Source organism: Grammomys surdaster, unplaced genomic scaffold (assembly GCF_004785775.1).
Source record: "Grammomys surdaster isolate TR1022 unplaced genomic scaffold, NIH_TR_1.0 125974, whole genome shotgun sequence".
NCBI lineage: Eukaryota > Metazoa > Chordata > Mammalia > Rodentia > Muridae > Grammomys > Grammomys surdaster.
Window position 1 is genome coordinate 372999 of NW_021620791.1, and position 18412 is coordinate 391410.

The 18412-nt window shown below is 42.0% G+C and overlaps 1 protein-coding gene across 1 annotated transcript in view; it reads left to right on the forward strand.

Annotated features, from left to right (window-relative positions):
- Positions 1-18412, forward strand: part of Tbc1d31 (TBC1 domain family member 31) — a 58283-nt gene that overhangs the window by 28203 nt on the left and 11668 nt on the right. The window contains exons 9-17 of the mRNA XM_028753862.1: positions 1530-1609; positions 1691-1837; positions 7821-7954; positions 9814-9947; positions 10445-10624; positions 11564-11796; positions 12290-12442; positions 14397-14532; positions 17585-17677. Of these exons, the coding sequence (XP_028609695.1) occupies positions 1530-1609; positions 1691-1837; positions 7821-7954; positions 9814-9947; positions 10445-10624; positions 11564-11796; positions 12290-12442; positions 14397-14532; positions 17585-17677 (1290 nt within the window). The remainder of the gene's footprint in view (positions 1-1529; positions 1610-1690; positions 1838-7820; positions 7955-9813; positions 9948-10444; positions 10625-11563; positions 11797-12289; positions 12443-14396; positions 14533-17584; positions 17678-18412) is intronic.

Genomic DNA, 18412 nt, shown 5'->3' on the forward strand with positions numbered 1-18412 from the left:
TGTGTTGGTGTATGTGTATATGCTTGTGTGTATGTGCATGTATGCATGCGTGTGTGTGTATGCATGTGTGTGTGGTGTGTATATATGCGTGTGTGTATGTGCATGTATGCGTGTGTTGGTGTATGTGTATATGCTTGTATGTGCGTGTGTGTGTGTGTGTGTGTGTGTGTGTGTGTGTGTTTGAGATGAGATGACAACTTTCAAGTCTATTTTCTCTTTCCACTTTGGGCTCCAGAGGTTACTCTCAGATCACCAGCTCACACTGCAAGCACTTTTATCAACACACTGAGCCATCTCATTGCCCCATGTTCTTTTCTTTTCTTTTTTTTTTTAAATCTGGAAATTTATTCAAAGCATGTGTTGAGGTTACAAATTCATATTTTCTTTTTTTTTTTTAATGTTTTTATTGATTTATATGAATACACTGTAGCTGTCTTCAGACACACCAGAAGAGGGCATCAGTTTGCATTACAGATGGTTGTGAGCCACCATGTGGTTGCTGGGAATTGAACTCATGACCTCTGGAAGAACAGCCAGTGCTCTTAACCGCTGAGCCATCTCTCCAGCCCCCCATGTTCTTTTCTAAGATGGTTTTCTATTCTTTTTTAATTTTTTTCTGCAAAGCATATATATTATTTTGAAATAGAAAAAATATAAATATTCATAGAAATGTTAAACAGTATCTTCAGGGAACTTATTTATTGACAGTAAAAGACACAAGTGAAGTACACAAATGACACAGTGAATTTTCACAAACTTAATCTACCCATTGCTACCAGCAGCCACACACATCAAAGAGTGGAATGTTACCACTCCCTCTAGACATTGCCTTTTGCCCCGGTCGTAATTTGCTCTTTGCTGGGAAGAGTGAAGTGTTGGGGATTGAACTCTGAAGTGTACATGTATACTAAGTATGTGTTCTGGCACACACCTTAGCCTCTTGGTACCATAGGTTTGTTTACTGGATACTGTCAATATACTGGATACTGAGCTGCTGACGTAATTCATATTCCTAACAGCAGGAGAGAGTTCTAGTTATTCCATATCCTCAGCAACACTTGGTACTTTTCACGTTTATTTTAATAACATTTTCTATAAGCATTTAAATGATAAGACTTCTGTGCATGATAGAATGTATAAAGCAGACTACAGCTTAGTGAGAATGATACCACATTGTGCTGTGTTGGGTGTCGTCATGCTGGGCTTTGTCAGGAGGTAATATGGAGTGAATGTCATATCCTATGTTTTGTCTGTACTTGAGGATGGGAAAGAGGGAGCATGTCTGCCACAGAGTCCAGACACACAGTATTTCCTGCTGTGTTGTGTTCAGTTCTGTTGTACTGTCTGACCAGGATCTTTGCTGCAGCACTGGCTGTCTTCAAACCCATCATCCTCTGAGTGCTAAGACTCAAGCAAGTGCCACCCTGCCTGTCTTATGTGCTGTGTTCTAAAGTTTGGACGCTACCGTGGACTAGATTACTATGTTTTCAGTTGCATAATTGTCACTTACTGATATAATCTTTTTATAGAATGAATTGTCAGAAGGACTAAATAAAAATCGCTTACAAATCTTATTAAAAGGCTATGGGGAATATCCAACAAAATACAGGTAAACTCCAAATTCTTTCATGCTAAGTCAATTTTGCTCAAAAAAAAAGTTATTTTATTTAAAATTAAATTTTTATTTCAGAATGTTTATTTGGCGTTCTTTACTACAACTGCCTGAAAATCATACTGCATTTAGTAGCTTGGTGGACAAAGGGACTCATACAGCTTATCTCAACCTTCAGAAGAAATACCCCATCAAAAGTAGAAAACTACTGAGAGTGTTGCAAAGGTACGCTCAGCTTACTGCCGCGATGCATGGGGTGGGAACCAGGACTGCAGGGTTTCCGAATCCCTGTCTCATAAGGCATTGTTCACTTAGCGCTGGCTGTCCTGGTCTGCTTGTTTCAACATATCCTCGTCATGTGTGGATAGTAGCTTGTGCTGGTGTTCCAGAAAATCATAATCCCTTTCAGCTCACCAGAAAGCTTGGGCTTTAAGACAGAAGACCCAGTTGGGACTCTCTTCAGTCATTTCATAATTGATAAAGGCTGTGTCTTTCCTCCCCCATTCTTGATTTTTTTTTTTTTTTTTTTTTTGGTCAGGAAATGGGGTTGAAGCTAATAACCCCAGCATCGTGAGATTATTGGGGTGTTTGAAAACAGTGTCACTTATAATGTGCACACCAGTGTCTGGTTCATAGAAGACACTTGGTAAATGCTGGTCGTGAACCTAGCCTGCAAGTATGTCCAGCTGTGGCCCAAGTGCTACATGGACCTGAGTGGGGCTCTGAGATGACTCTACACAAAACTGTAAACTTTCTTAAAACATTGTAAGATTTTTCTTTCCAGTAATTTGATCACATGGTTCTCAAGTGTGGAGTTTGTAGGTGACGTGTGGCAAGGCTGAACACAAATATCTTTCATTATTAGGTAAATATGTACTTAATTCATGTTACAGGTAGAGAAACCAAGGTATGCAGAGGTTGGTAATGTGACGCGGTCACATTTGTCAGATCTAGAATCCAAGGCTGTTTTTCCGACTTAAATTTTTATGATGAAAAACTGCAAGCATACATGAAAGTTGGACACAGTAAAGAATAGCCTTGTGTCCATCACTCACTTGAGCAGCTGCTGACTCGGGGGGCCATCTTGTTCATAGCTCTGCCCTCTCCCATCAGCCTCTGCTGCCTCCCTAGATGTGCGTACACATACCATGTTGATATGCACACACAAGCCTCCAGGCTAGGAACTTTTGCTCTAACACGAGTCCATGTGTTCCCTCTAAGACTGCGCCATCAAGAGAGAACTCATTCTGGTCTCCTCACATCCGCTCAGCATCCCGTCTGAGTGACTTGGGAAAGTTTATGGTAAACCCGTTCACATCTGGATTCAACAAAGTTGCAGCATCCACCAGGTTGTTTGTTTGGCTTTTTAGTTTTTGGTTTCTGGTTTCTCTGTGCCCTGGCTGTCCTGGAACTTGCTCTGTAGACCATATTTTTATATTTAGTGTTTGTTTTGGTGTTTTAGAGACAGAGCCTGTGTAGCCCAGGCTATTCTGGAACTGTAGCTCTGTTGCCTCTGCCTCATGAGAGCTGGGATTCTGGGCATGTGCCACCACACCAGGCCACTGGAGACTCTTCATCTACAGATTCTCTTTCTTTCCCTGGCAATGTATTTACTGGAGAACCAGGAATTACCTTACAGGGTCTGGATTTTGCTGGTTTATCCCCTTACTATCTGTTTCTCTTTCTTCATAATGTCCTCTAACCTGACCATTCATGCAGAGCTCCTGATGAGAGTCAGGGTATTAATTTCCTCCACTTTGATGGTTCTCCAGGTAACATTGCAGGTGGCTTTGTATACCTCTGTTAGGAGGGTTTTAATCGCTGGTTGTGTGTCTCTTGGCAGTGTTACTGGTCATTGACGATTATCCTCTGGATTCTTTGCTTCCCAGAAATTAGCAGAACACTGACAATCTAGTTCAGCCATTTTGTATTATGTGGAAAATTTCTATAACAACAATTTTCCTGGGGGCAGGGAAATGGCTCAGTTCATAAAGCACTTGCCTTGAAGGCCAAAGCACCTGAGTTCAATCCTTAGAACGAAAATAAAAACCTGGGGGCCATGTGCATTTTTGTAATCCCAGTGGTGGTGGTGAGATGGACTCAGAGCCCAGCAGATCCGTGCGAGCGCTATGGCTAGTCTAGCTTAGTTGCTGAGGGTCCAGACCAAGAAGAAACCCTGTCTCACACAGTGAAGAGCACCTGAGTAGCAACAGCTGAGATTGCCCTCTGACCTCCACACATGAGCACACGGGCTCGTCACACACATGTACCTCCCCCATGAAAATGTCTGCACAGCCAAAGAAAGAAAGACAAGGTTCCTGTCAACTTCCAGGCCCCTCCAACATAGTCTGTGAAGGCAGGTCAGGTTAAATGCTCGGTACCTTTTAAAAATGTTAACAGTTTTCAAAATAGTAAATTAATACCTTAGAATATCCAAAATAATACATTTATGTGTTATAAGCTCAGGCTTAAACATATCCCTTTCCAGTGGACAGGGCCAGGAAAGATTTTATAGTGATACTTTCTATCAAATTTAGGATTAAGTTTTTTTGCATAACTTTAATTTTATATTTGGCTCTCTTAGAGTCAGAAGATCTTGATTCATAATAGCATTGATGTGCATGTCTGTGTGTTGCTGGGATCAAGCCGAGGCCCTTTGGCACGGTAGTCAAGTGCTCGACTACTGAGGTACAGCTGCAGCGTGCTTTTCCTACATCCACCCTGACTTCTAACTCGGTGCTGTGTGTATATAAACTCTGTGCTCTGTGTTTGATAATGGGACTGCTAGATCTCCCATGATTGAGTGGTTAGTTGATATTTTGTTTGAGGTGGGTTCCTATTATAAAGCTCTAGCTGGCCCCACACTTGGGATGTGAGCCAAGCTTGCCTTAACTCATGATAGTCCACCCACCTCAGGTTCTGGGGGCTTGTATCACCAAGCCTGGTTCATGTTAGGACTATTGAAAATAGTTCAGATGCTTTTTAGTTTTTTTCCCGTAGATTGTAATCCATGGCACGTATAACCTAATTATTATTTTTAAATGAATTAACCATTTCTATGCTAACAGCACACATTCACTCCCAGGTTAGCTTAATTTGTCTCGTTCATTTCCAGTGCTTTTGGTTCAGAACTGTTTCCTTTTCAGTGAAGGCTGAACAAGGTCACTGAACTGTCTGCTAGCCCCTGAAATTTTTGTTTAATTTAAACTTTATTTTGTTTTATACTCTCATACAAAATAAGGTTGATTCAAGCCAGTCTGGCTTCTGTTCCCTCTACCTTGTTTCTCCATTAGTAATACTGTCGGCAAACATTACATAGTCACGTGTGTGTTTGTGCTTTCCTTATGCAACTGTTCAGACATCTCACATTTCCAGACCCGGCTTTAAGGCGAGAGCATTTTGAAGCGTGTAGAAGCCTTGTGCACGTGGGTCTAGCTGCCTCTGCTCGTCGCATGAGTCATTGCCCTGTCCCTGCTAATGAGCATTTGGATTGTTTCCAGTCCCCTGCTCTTAAAAGGTGCTGAGTTAATTAGCCTTGCCTATACATACTCTTAAAATGTGAGGTACCTTAGATTTTAAATTATTGCCCTTTTAAATTCTTTGAAATATCAGCAGATGTTAAGACTTAATTTCTCTCACTTCATTTGCTTTCCTGTTGTGCATAGTAAGTCTTCATAAAATAACACTATCGTTCAGATATTTTTGGAATACTCTTGTGCCTTGCCTTTGATTCTTGGACTCAAGTTTGCAGAGTTAAACACAGCAAGTACTTTGGCAGAAAGCCCTGGGAATCTTACTTCAGAAGTGAATATTTTCACACATTCCTCTGCAGTGCTAACTTGCCTGTATTCAGAGGATGAACAGACTACATATTCCTTCTGTGCATCCCATCTTTGTAGGAAATCAAGAATTGACTTTGTCGATAAATAAAAGCAAGATGCTGACATTTGTCTGATGATTCAAATGGTCAGAGAAGTGCTTTCATACATTTCTTCCTGCAGTATAGCATATGGATGGGCCCTTCCTGAAGACAAGTTCCTAAACTCTGCTAAGGTACCAAGAGAGTTTTCATAAGATGTAGGAAGTTTGATTCATAAAGTCATTCTGTATATACCATTTACAATTAAAGTTACTGTTTTAATTATAATTCTATATAAATACTTTGATTTATAATCTTCATTTTTTTCTTTTGTTTTGTTTTTTAATTTCTATTTTTCTAATTTCTTTTCTTTTTTTTTCTTCGTTTTTAAAAAAATGTTTATTTTTCAAAGAAAAATGGCAATAGCCAATTGGAAACCTACTTATTTTTCAACTCCAATTTTGTTTTCTTTAAATTTAGAATCTAATTTCTTTTCTTTGAGATGGAATCTCACTCTCTAGCTCACTGTGGCCCAGAACTTACCACGTAGCCCAGGCTGGCCTCAAACTCTCCATGCTCCTGCTTCGGGCCTCCACATGCTGAGGTTAGGAGAAGCCATCACACCTGCTTTATTTTTCTATGTTTTAATTTAAAAGATCAAAATTAGGCGCTAGGGAGATAGCTGCATGGTTAAGAGCACTGCTCCTTAGGGCCCCACGTGGCAGCTCACAGCCGTGTGTAACTCAGTTCAAGGAGTCTAGCATTCTCCGCTGGCCTTCCAGGGCACCAGGCAGACAAAGCACTCATTACATGTGAAATAAAATCCTTATATTATTGGTTTCATAATTTTAATTCAAAATTATAATTTAATGAAAGAGAATTGTTGTTTTTAGCTTAATTATGCTATTGCAGAAAATTGAGACTTGCCTAGCTATGGGTTGTATTGAAGAAGCCATGTTTATTTCTTAAGTATTATAATTATGTTACTATTTAAGAAATGCTTGGTTTTAATTTTTAGGAAAATTAATTTTATTTACTAACTTTATGGAGTGTGTGTGTGTACATGTGTACGCACGTGTGTGGGTGTGCATATGGATTTAATAACTAGCTTACAGGCTTGTAGCCCATCTAGTCCAATCATAGCTGTCTACCAATGGGTACTGAGAATCCAGTAGTTGTTCAGCCCAGGAGGTTGGTGTCTCAGCTGGTCTTCAGTTTCCGCCAGAATCCTGAGAAAGAGGCTTTAATGCCAGAGAAGGTATGGACCTGCCAGCAAGAGTGAGGGCAGGTAAACAGAGAGCAAGCTTCCTTTTTTAATGGCCTTTATGTATGCTGTCACCAGAAGGTAGGACTAAGATTACAGGTGGATCTTCCCAGCTCAGAAGATTCTGGGTAAAAGTGGGTCTTCCAGCTACTTGGATTTTAATTGTTCCCAGATACAGTGAAGTCGACAACCAAGTTGATAACACTTTTTTTTTTTTTTGAAGAAACTTTTTTTTTAGATTTTTTTTTTAAAGACCTATTTATTTAATATGAGTACACTGTCTCTGTCTTCAGACACACCAGAAGAGGGCATCAGATCCCATTACAGGTGGTTGCTGGGAATTGAACTCATGTCCTCTAGAAGAGCAGCTAGTGCTCTTAATCACTACACCTTCTCTTCGGGCCCTGATAACACTTTTTTAAGTGTCTTAAAAAAAACCAGACATCTCTTTGCAATGTCAGTGGCAATATAATAGACATTGTGTGGCTATTGAAATTATAGCTGTATGTCCATTAACTCTGTATTCCTATGTGAAAATGGGTATTCATGTAATGGTATTCTATGCCATATTGTTTATAAAAGCAAAAGGATTCTAGAGACCCAATGATAGGAATCTTATTTCAATAAATGAGATACCTCAACACCAAGCACTCGCAGGAACCAAGAAAACATCATGTGGGTATTTGTGCTACATATCCTGATGCAAATGTTTCAAGTATAAGTGAAAACTTCAAGGCACAGAATAGTGTTTATGTGACACCACCATTTGTGTGGGGTTGAATCCTTTTGTTGGTGGTGAGGGGAGACTGAGGTGTTTTTTTTGGAGGGGGTAGCTGGGTCTCACTCTGTAGCCCTAGCTGGCCTCATTGTGTAGACCAGGCTGGCCTTGAACTCCCAGAGATCTGCTTGTCTCTGACTCTCCATTGTTGGAATCAAAGGTGTGTGCTGCCAAACCCAGCGCTTCTAAAGCGACGAGCTGTGTTGTGAGGATGGGAGAGTGTCTCCACCAAGTCTGAGTCACCTACTCAGACATACTTTAGTAATGCTGTCGCTTTCTCGTCTTTCTTTCCTGTTTTTACTTCCAGAACCCTCTCTGCATTAGCTCACTGGTCTGCAATCTTCAGTGACACACCGTATCTTCCACTCTTGGCATTTCCATTTGTAAAATTATTCCAGAACAATCAGCTCATCTGTTTTGAAGTTGTTGCTACTCTCATAAGTAAGTACTTCATGACTGCACCTTTGCTACACTTAGGGAATCTAGATTTTTTTTTTTTTTTGAACAATATTGTCCTGGGCTGTGTTCTTTCAGAAAGAATTCGATCTTGCACCTACTAAGGGTTGGTTGCTTTTCATGGAACTGCTGCAGGACTGAGCACTTAGTGAGCAGTGCCTGCCATTCCGTCACTACTGTCAATGCCTGCCATTCGGTGCCTGCTGTCAGTGCCTGCCATTCGGTGCCTACTGTTCAGTGCCTGCCATTCGGTCACTACTGTCAGTGCCTGCCATTTGGTGCCTACTGTTCAGTGCCTGCCATTCCGTCACTACTGTCAGTGCCTGCCATTCGGTGCCTACTGTTCAGTGCCTGCCATTTGCTGCCTGCTGTTCAGTGCCTGCCATTCGTGCCCAGGTGCTGTCTGCTGCCCTCACGCCCCTCTGAGGCTCACAGAACTGAACAGTTTAGATGGCGCATTGTCCTCAGTTCACTTTCATTGCCTCCTTTTTCCCTTGTCACTACCCTGTGCTATAGCCATGACTGTTCCCTGTCTGCAGATGAGGCCAAGGCACTGAGACCCCAAGTTCTGAGGCTAGGTTAGGACAGTGTGTTCCTGATCGTTCACTGGATGTAAAGTGACTCATTCTAACAACAGCAGTTTAAAGAAGTTGAAATCTTTGCCAGATTTACCTCTGGCTTAATTATTAGCTCAAGTCTAACTGTACAGTGATAAATGAAATCATAACCCTTGTAGACTGTATAATACTCTGCTGATGAAACCTCTGTTGCTGATAGGGAGTCTTAACATTGAGGCATCTAGCTTTTCCTATTACTGTGATAAATTCCTTCAGTTACTCTAGTAATGAAGGAAAGGCATTTGACTTCCTGGCTCATGGTACATCATTGGAAGAGAGTCACAGCAGCAGAGCGGGAGGCAGCTGGTCACTGCACTGCAGGCAGGCAGCAGGAAGCATGTGTTAATGCCGATGCATCATGTGCTTTTTCTTTGATTCCACCTAGGATTCTGTCTGTGGAATGGAGCACCACACTGGCAAATTTTCTTTATTCCTAAGCAGGGCAGTGGTTGGAAATGTGTCAATGAAAGTATGTACATACATACACACACGCACGCGCGCGCACACACACACACACAGCACCCACACTTCCAAACCATTCCTAATCCAACACGTTGGACCTTCTGGTTCCTGATGACTTCTGTTTTGCTGTCTCTGATTACAAAGGGGTTTTCTTAGGGAAGGCTGTATGTTGTATTTTATCCTTATGGTCAACTTGACCAGACTTAAAATCATCAAGAAGCTGCTGGGCATGCCTGTTGAGGACTTTCCAGGAAAGGTTTAAATGAGGTGAGAAGAGCCGCCGTCACAGAGTGTTGGAACCTCACGTTCTAGCAGTTAAAAACTTACATCGTCTCTTCTTTATTCACCAGCGTATTGAGAAGGAAAAGCAAGAATTACCTGGGTCTGATGGTATAGTCCTGTGATGCCAGCTAGTCCAGAGGCTGAGGCAGGTAGACCACAGGTTCAACACCTGCCTTAAAACCTACAACTAAATAAACAAATGAGTAAATAGCCTGGGATGTAGCTAGGGCAGTGCCTAGCATGTGTGAGGCCCTGTGTATGACCCACAGTACTAAAGATAAAAAGCCTTTCCTTAAAAATAAAAGGTGCAGTTGTCTATAATCCCAACATTAGGTAGGCTGACACAGGTGGATCAGAAATTTAATGCTAGCCTAAAACTATGAATATATACATATAGATGGATACATAGTGTGACTGTAGCAAATCCCTTTATAATAATAAAGGTATTTAAAGACAGATTTTCTGATTTTTTTTCCTCTGTAGTCAATTGGTGTCAACATTGGTTTGAGTACTTTCCTAATCCTCCCATCAATATTCTTAGTATGATAGAAAATGTTTTGGCATTTCATGACAAGGAGCTGCTACAGCACTTCATAGATCGTGATATAACTTCCCAGGTAAGAAATAGAAGGCTTTAGAGGAACAGTTATTTTGAGAGCTAAGATTGATTCTAGAATGGATAAAACACTATTTCCCCAATGAATAATATTTTAATTTATTATGTGCATATGGAAATGTGTGTGTGTGTGTGTACATCTGTGGGTCTGCGTGCAGGGCTTACACTCAGGCCATCCACTTGATGACAAACAGCTGGGCTGGACTGTCCTGCTGCTCATGCTCTGTATTTTTAACAATTTGCCATTCTTTATTAAGTTGCTTTCCCGAAAGTCTACAGAGAGAGGCCAAATAGGATGTAGTTCAGTGGTAGAGCACTTGCTTAGTGTGCGTGCGTCAGGCCTGGTTTAATCTCTAGCCTGTGGGGAAGCAGGGGTGTTGTCCAAATTAATGTACTGCTTTTAATAATATAATTGCTGCATAACTCAAATTGGCGATGACCACTTTGACTCTTAGTTAGACTACTGGAGTGGTATACATCACTTCCTGTCTGCTATAGGTGTATGCCTGGCCTCTCCTTGAAACGCTGTTCTCAGAAGTGCTGACGAGAGAGGAGTGGCTCCGGTTGTTCGATAATGTCTTCTCCAATCACCCTTCCTTCCTCCTGATGACCGTGGTGGCCTACAGCACCTGCTCTAGAGCACCTCTGCTCAACTGCACTCTTAAGGATGATTTTGAGGTAAATACTAGTCCGTAAGAGAAGGTTCTCAATGCTGCATGTATCGTCAGTGGTAGCATGCTTGCCCAGCTCACATGAGGCTCTGGGTTCCAGCGAGTAGCCCACTATAAGTCAACAACATCCCACACAAGAAGTCTGCAGTCTCCATTGTTTGCGCTAAGGAGAGCATTCCTTGGCTGAGAACCTGCTTCTGTTGGGTATTGATGCTAGGTGGTAGGAATACAACAGATAAAAAGTCGGACCACATCCCTGACCTGTGTACATTCTCGGCAAGCAGGTTGTTATAACTGCTTTTTATTTTTTTCCTTTGTAAAGAGCATTGAACGCTTGGTTGCTTGTTCTTTGAATGATCTCTTCAGTGGCCCCTCTGGTCTATGATTGCCTGGAAATGTGTGTAGACTAGTTCTCAAGAGTTTCATTGTGCTTGGCCGGTTTTGTGTTTTTGAGACAAAGTCTTGTCATGACCTTGGAGCCTAGAGGGAGGCTTCAAACTCCCTCTGTTGCACAGGCCAACATAAAGCTCAGGGCAAGCCTTCTGATTTTGCCTCCTGAGTGCTGGAGTTACAGGTGTGTGACCTGTGAAGTCAGCACGAGGAAAGCTGAGGCAGGAGGATCACAAATTTGAGGCTAGCTTGGGCTTTGTAGCAAATTCCAGACTTGCATAAACTGTTAGAGAATACAAAAAAAAAGAAGAAGCAACCAAGCTCTGTAACAACCCCCCATAGAGTGTCTCCCTCCCCTCTCTGTGCCCCACGACTCTGGTTTCATAGCTGAGGCCTCAGCTTAATCCCATAACTTCCTCTAGGTCAGTTGCTCTGTTTCCCTTGCCCCTAGCATGTGTGTGTGCATCTCATGGTCCTCATTTTTACTGGTGCTTCTGGGGATTAATAGTGGGCTTTGCTGGGTAAGCCTTGATTTGAACTTCAAGTTTTCTTGCAGTACTTTTTTCACCATCGGAATAACCTGGACATAAATGTTGTAATTAGAGAAGTTTATCGTCTCATGGAGAGCACACCTGCTGATATCCATCCAAATAGCATGCTGGATGCTTTCGTCGCACTGACAAAAGGGCAGTACCCTATATTCAATCAGTATCCAAAGTTCATTGTGGACTATCAGACACAGGAGCGGGAAAGGATAAGGAACGATGAACTGGATTTCTTGAGAGAGAGGTAATCATGGAACAGTCATTCTTCACAGAATGAGACATCATAAATAAGAAAGGTTTTTTTCTTTAAATTATCTTATTTATGTATATGTATGTGTCCCTGCATGGGCTTGTGTGCACTACGTGTGTGCAGGTGCCCAGAGAAGCTGGAGGGTACAGGTAGGGCGTCTGGCGTTACAAGTAGTTATGAGCCACCAGAAATGGTGCTAAGAACCGAACCTGGTCCTCTGCAAGAACAGCACATGAGTTTAACCTCTGCGCTTTTTCAAGTAAAGTTTTTAATGAGATATCAGGTTAAAATATAAAGTACATGTATCAGATCCAAATTTGAAGGCAAACTATGTCTTTAAAGATGCCTAATTTCTCCTCTATCTGGAAGTAAAACCACATATTGAACTTTCACCAGGTTCTAGATTTTGTATCTCGATTGTTTTGAACTAAATTACTTCACTTTCTTGTTTACATTTTCCTAATAGTAAATATTGTGTCTACTTAAGGCAGACAGTTGAAAATATGCAAGCTGAAGTGGATGAGCAGAGAGCTAAGGATGATGCATGGTACCAGAAGCAAGAGCTGCTGCGTAGAGCTGAGGAGACAAGAAGAGAGATACTTCTTCAAGAGGAGGAGAAGATGGCCCAGCAGAGACAAAGGTGTGGTCCTCATGACCCAGCAAAGACATAGGTGTAGTCCCCATGGCCCAGCAGAGACACAGGTGCAGTCCCCATGGCCAAGCAGAGACACAGATGTAGTACCCATGGCCCAGCAGACACAGGTGCAGTCCCCATGACCCAGCAGAGACAAGGATGCAGTTCACATGACCCAGCAGAGACACAGGTGAAGTTCACATGACCCAGCAGAGACACAGGTGAAGTTCACATGGCCCAGCAGAGACACAGATGCCATTCACATGGCCCAACAGAGACACAGGTGCAGTCCCTATGACCCAACAGAGACAAGGATGCAGTCCCCATGACCCAGCAGAGACAAGGATGCAGTCCCCATGACCCAGCAGAGACACAGGTGAAGTCCACATGACCCAGCAGAGACACAGGTACAGTCTACTGCTGTGGAAACCCTAGAATGGAAGTCAGATAAGTTCTATTTCCTCTCCTTTTCTTAAACACTGTATATAAAGTTACCCAGTGTAATTTCCATTAAGCAAATATGTAAATTAATAAAAAGCATATATGCCACTGGAAAAAAATCTTCCATGTAGTGAAGTTAATTCTAAAGGAATGTTGAATATCGTCCCTTGGCTTGAATTTTCAGAAGTATTATGAGCGCTAATATTTTTTAAAACATTATTTAGAAATATTCATTCTAAATCAGGCATAATTGATGCCTGTAATCCTAGCAGCATTGGAGGGTATTAGGCTGTTAAAGCTAATCTGGGCTTCATCTTGGACTTTAGACCAGCCTGTCTCTATTTTTTAAAAAAATCATTTTATGGTAGGCAGAAATGCTTTGTAATAAGAGTGTTGGAAAATCACTCTTGATGCAATGTGGTTTTTAAAATTATCTTTTAAATGTAACTCTGATCCAACAAATTGAAACATAAATCATTCCTCTCCTTGTGCATTTAGAACTTTGGCAATGCCAGGAGTGTTGGTGCTTGCTTTTAATCCCACCACTTATGAAGCAGAGGCGTGTGGAATGTGGAACTCTGAGTTCAAGGACAGCCAAGGTTACACAGTGAGACCCTGTCTCAAAGCAAACAAACTAGATCTTTGACAAGAGCCTAGACAGATGACTCAGTGGGCAGGAGCATTTGCTGCTCTCGTAGAGGACCTGGGCTTAGATCCCAGCATCCACCCACAAGGCAGCTCACAGCCATCACTAACTCCAATTTCTAGGGGTCTAAGACTTCTTATAACTTCTACAGGTACCAGACGTGCACATGGAGCACATACATACATACATACATACATACATACATACATACATACATGTGCATGCAGGCAGGCAAACACTCATCATATATATAAAATCAATAAACTTTTAAAAATTTAAACGTTGGCAAAGGAGGAAATCTCTTACCCCAGCCTTCCCTAGTACCGAGGAAACCTCAGTTTCTCTACTGGGGCACAGGGTAGAAAGAAGCCCCACATTCAGCTTAGGAACCTGTCTTCTCTCCATGATTTGATTCTGTACATTTATTGATTCTTATTTCTATGTGCAGTTAAAAGCAATTCTAGAACTGATGGTCTCCACCAAAACTGCAAAGGCCATGGGTACCACGTGTGATGCCATTGTAGTGGTTTCGTGGTTCCCCTCCCCCTGTGGAAGAGCATCACTTGTATGAGAATGCTCTGACAGAGCTGGGCTGCAGCGTGATGTGAGTACTCCTGCCTTGTGTACAGGAGGCCCCTGGATTCCATCTGGAACTGGGAAAGTAGCTGACAGGCAGACTTGGAAATCAAGTCTGAAAGGGTGTGGCCAACTGCGCTGGCCACCCCCGCCTCGTGTACTGACTTTGTTTATGTATTGGAAACAGAGCTGTGTTGCAGTGGAAACAATGTATCCAAACAGCACAGGCAACTCAGTGGAAAAAAAAACAAAATCAAAGGTATGTTGGAAAGTGCTTGATCCAGTTTGTTTTTTCAGGCTAGCGGCTGTGAAAAGAGAACTGGAGATAAAGGAAATACACTTACAGGATGCTGCCAGGAGACGCTTGCTGAAGCTTCAGCAAGATCAGCGAGAAATGGAGCTACGCAGGCTGGAGGACGAAATCGAGAGAAAGGTTCGTCAGCTCTCATCCTAAGGCCTTCATTGTCGTGTGACAAACACCTTCAGATTACGTGAGATGCTGCAGCCCGTGGTGACCACTACCCTAACAGGCATCTGTTATTAGACAAAGAAAAGCAGTGAAATAATGTGTTTCTCTAGAAGTAAAAGTATGGCAGCTATCAGTTGTGAGCCGGGGGAAGTAGTCTTCACTATTAAAAATGCACATGTGGTCAGTCTAAAAAGAATTTCCAGTATAGACATCTGGAGTTAGAGAGCTGGCCCTTCTCTGCCTCCTCATTTTTAAAGCTGAGATGTCTGTGCTATGGGTGCCTTAAGTAGTTTTTATCCTGAATATACAGCATAGTGCCATCTGTAAAACGGTCACTACATGTAACCTAAACACCCAGTGTGAAGGATGAAATTAACCATGAACACAAAAATAGAAGGCAAATGGAAATTTACATTAACATAAGAAAGTATAAAAATAGTTATTCCTCCACCTGTAGAAACACACAAAACGGCTTTGTAATTAACCTTTTTCTAAATATAAAATCCAGGTTGGTCTCTGAAGATGAATGTCTCCAGTTTAACTGTGACTTTCTAACCAGCCAGCATCCTTTTGCCTTTACGATTTGTTTTTTGCCCAACAGTCACACATAGCTGGTGGCTGCCATGCAGTGTGTGGTTGGGAAATTAACCCTTGTCTGTTGTAAGTATTTTCAGCTGGTCTTTACTTATTTCCTGTTAAAAATGTTAGTAGTGTCATCATATCTTGATTTTAGAATTATTGACAAGGCAGGTGGTTGTAACCCTCACAGCCTAAAGTGTTTGCTATCTAGTGCTTGGTAGAAAAGGTTTGCCAGCCCAAAATGTATCTGAAAACGGACTATAGGTTAACTTAGGGACCAAGCTTACCTCTGTCTAGAAGGCAGGCTGTGGTCCCAACACCGTTTGTTGAGTTTTGGTGAAGCCCCTTGCTGACTGGGGGTTATTGCTCATGGACTGGCCTGTGTAGCCCAACTTCTCCCTTGCTTTGTTCCTGACAACATTGAGTACAGTAGCTGGGGCTTCTCACCTCATCACCGCTCATTGTTCCTCCTCTTCATTTGACTCAATGTTCTCAAATATTTATATTCCCAACGGAGAATTTTATTTTTCTGAATCCTCTCTCCCATCCAATTGAAATTCTCATTAGTATTATATTAAATTTATGCATTAATTTTGGAAGCTTAAAACCTAGTTTTGATGAAATACTAAATTTTTTTAACTGCTGTAAAGGATTTAAGTTAATACTTCTTGCTTTGTTGAAGGCTAGTTAATTTAAATTAGCTTTTATAATCTACAGTTCTTTTAAATTACCTCACTAGTGGATCAAGTTAATAGATTTGTATTCTTAACAGAAAGTGTGTGTTCTTTCCCCAAAGTGATCCATGCTCAGAACTCTGGTGTCTTTATCCCAGATCCTCTTGCCGTACAGTAAGGCATCCTGACTCCTCTCAGCAGCAGTGGGGAGGCCCCTGCATAGCCCAGTGCTGTGCTCCAGCTGCCCCAGCTGCGGCAGGGACATGTGCACGTGACTGTGGAAATTGCTCACAAACTCATGTGATCTTTTTTTATAGCTGCATATCTCTGAAAACTCATAATCAAACTAGCTCTGTGCCTGGACCCCCAACAGAGGGGGGTGGTGTGCCCAGGCTCTCTTTCCCTTCTCGGTGCCCCCAGGGCTCTGGCTTCACACTCAGACCTCACCTTAGCTAGCGCTGCCCCAAGGTTAGTTACATAGAGTTTATTTTACCCCTCGAATGTGAGTCTGCATCCCACAGTGCCCTCATTTTACAGCCTCTTAGAACTATTTACTAGTACGCTGTCTGCCAACAGTATAAATACTCGGTACTGACTAAGGCAGTGATACAGTCCTTAAGAGTTTGCTGGACCTTCTATACCAAGAGAAGGGAGGAGATGTCAGGGGCAGCCCTGCTTATACACTGAAGGCCTGAAATCAGCCATAGGCCTGTCATGCAAGCATGCTAACACGAAGTCTTGGTCTCTGTGGAAAAACATTGAAACAGATGGCTATACGCTATTGTAAACAGGCAGCTTTTGTGGAAAGTTACCAGCCTGAGTAGTCATAGACCTTGTAAATAGGTAGCCTTGGCAGACAATACCAACTTAGATAAGGACAAGTGAATCATAGACAGAGTCATAGTGACCTGTCCCCTGAACCTTCACCCAGCCGATACCTTGTTCTAAAGATATCTGTATTCCCTCTGAACACCCACGCTGCGGTGTCATCCCCTTCCCTATGTCCTGCCTTTTTGTGTTTATAACCCCTGTGTAAATAAGTAAAAATTACAATTTGATTTTAAATAAATAAATAAATAAATAAATAAATAGAAAAAAAAAGAGTTTGCTGGCTATGGGGATTGATAGTTGATTGGTTATAGTTTTATTTTTCAAAAACACATCATTTACTTTATTCTCATCCCTAAAAACACCTGGCTCTGTAGGCAACCAAACGCGTAGGAAGGTTCTGTAGAGAGTGCCTTACCCAACCCATCTTAAAGGAGGGACAGCCCCCAAGTAATATTACATTTGGGGACAGTGAGCTCCAGAGAAACACCGTCCATTCAGAGAGCAGAGTGACAGTCAGACAGCTCACAGGAAACTTCAGTGTATAAGAAGTTCAGAAGCTTAATTTTTAATTAAACACGTTATTTTAATAAGATTAAATATTGTTTGTCTCCAGCCCAACTTTGAGCTGCCTGTTTTTTTTTTTAACTAGAAGCTGGTTACTGTAAAAGGAAGAGCTGCCACCTGCTCATCAGCCTGTCCCCATGGATGTATGGCAGTTGTGCTTGCTGTTTAAAAAACATAGGCTTAACCCAGATCAGGCCTGGATTCCAAGAGAGCCCTACCGTGTTGCCAGTTAGTCAGTTTTCAACCCAGTTCCTGCTTGTTGTTCTTGTAGTGCTGTTAGTGGGGTGTCAGATTACAGGATTACTAAATCTATGAAAAACTGTGCTCTGAGGTATGTGGGGCCTTGACAGTTTGTGCTTTGTCCACAGGCACAAATGAGAGATGAAGAGATCGCTGCCACAGCCAAAGACCTGCAAATAAGACAGCTGGAACTTGAAGCACAAAAACGACTTTATGAGAAGGTAGAAAGCAGCTCTGTCAGACAGGAGGACAGTGCTGCCCTTCAGACCCTGGACTGACTTGTAGACAAGGCTGGACCCCCTGTGGTTTAGAGTATTTGTTCTGTTTATCCTTTACACAGAATATCATGTAACTTAGCAAATGACAGGATTCGTATGTGTAATGTCTAGACTCCTGGTTCTCCAGCAGTGTGGCCACACTTCCACGGTACCAGCCTGAGCCCAAGTTTTGCCTCGCAAATCTCTCTCTTGCTCTTTACTAAGCTCCCCTGTGTTTGTGTGACAGTGATTGTGAACACCCCATCTGAAGACCTGAGTCTGAAATCTCTCATGTCAGGAACTTTTCTACCCAGCACAGTGCTCAGAATCCAGAACCCTCCCAAATCTGTAGAGCTTCGTGCTGAGTGGTCAGATAAGGGAGATTCCCTGAACCTTTGGGATTGTAGGAACACAAAGCAAGAGATGGGGAATACTTTAAATTAGAATTATCTGGAATTATATCAACAAATATAATTTGCTGATTTATTTTATCATTGAAAAGAGCTGTTAATACATGTTATTATTTGAGAAAAACATTTTGTTACTTAAGAGTATTTTGCTATTCTCTTTCTGAATGGCTGTGGACCTTTCATAGTTAGCATCTGTAGTGACTGCTATTGAGCCATACCTTATTTAAACTTAAATGTTTGGGCTGGAGAGACAGCTGAGTGTTTATGAGGACTGACTGTTTTTCCAGGG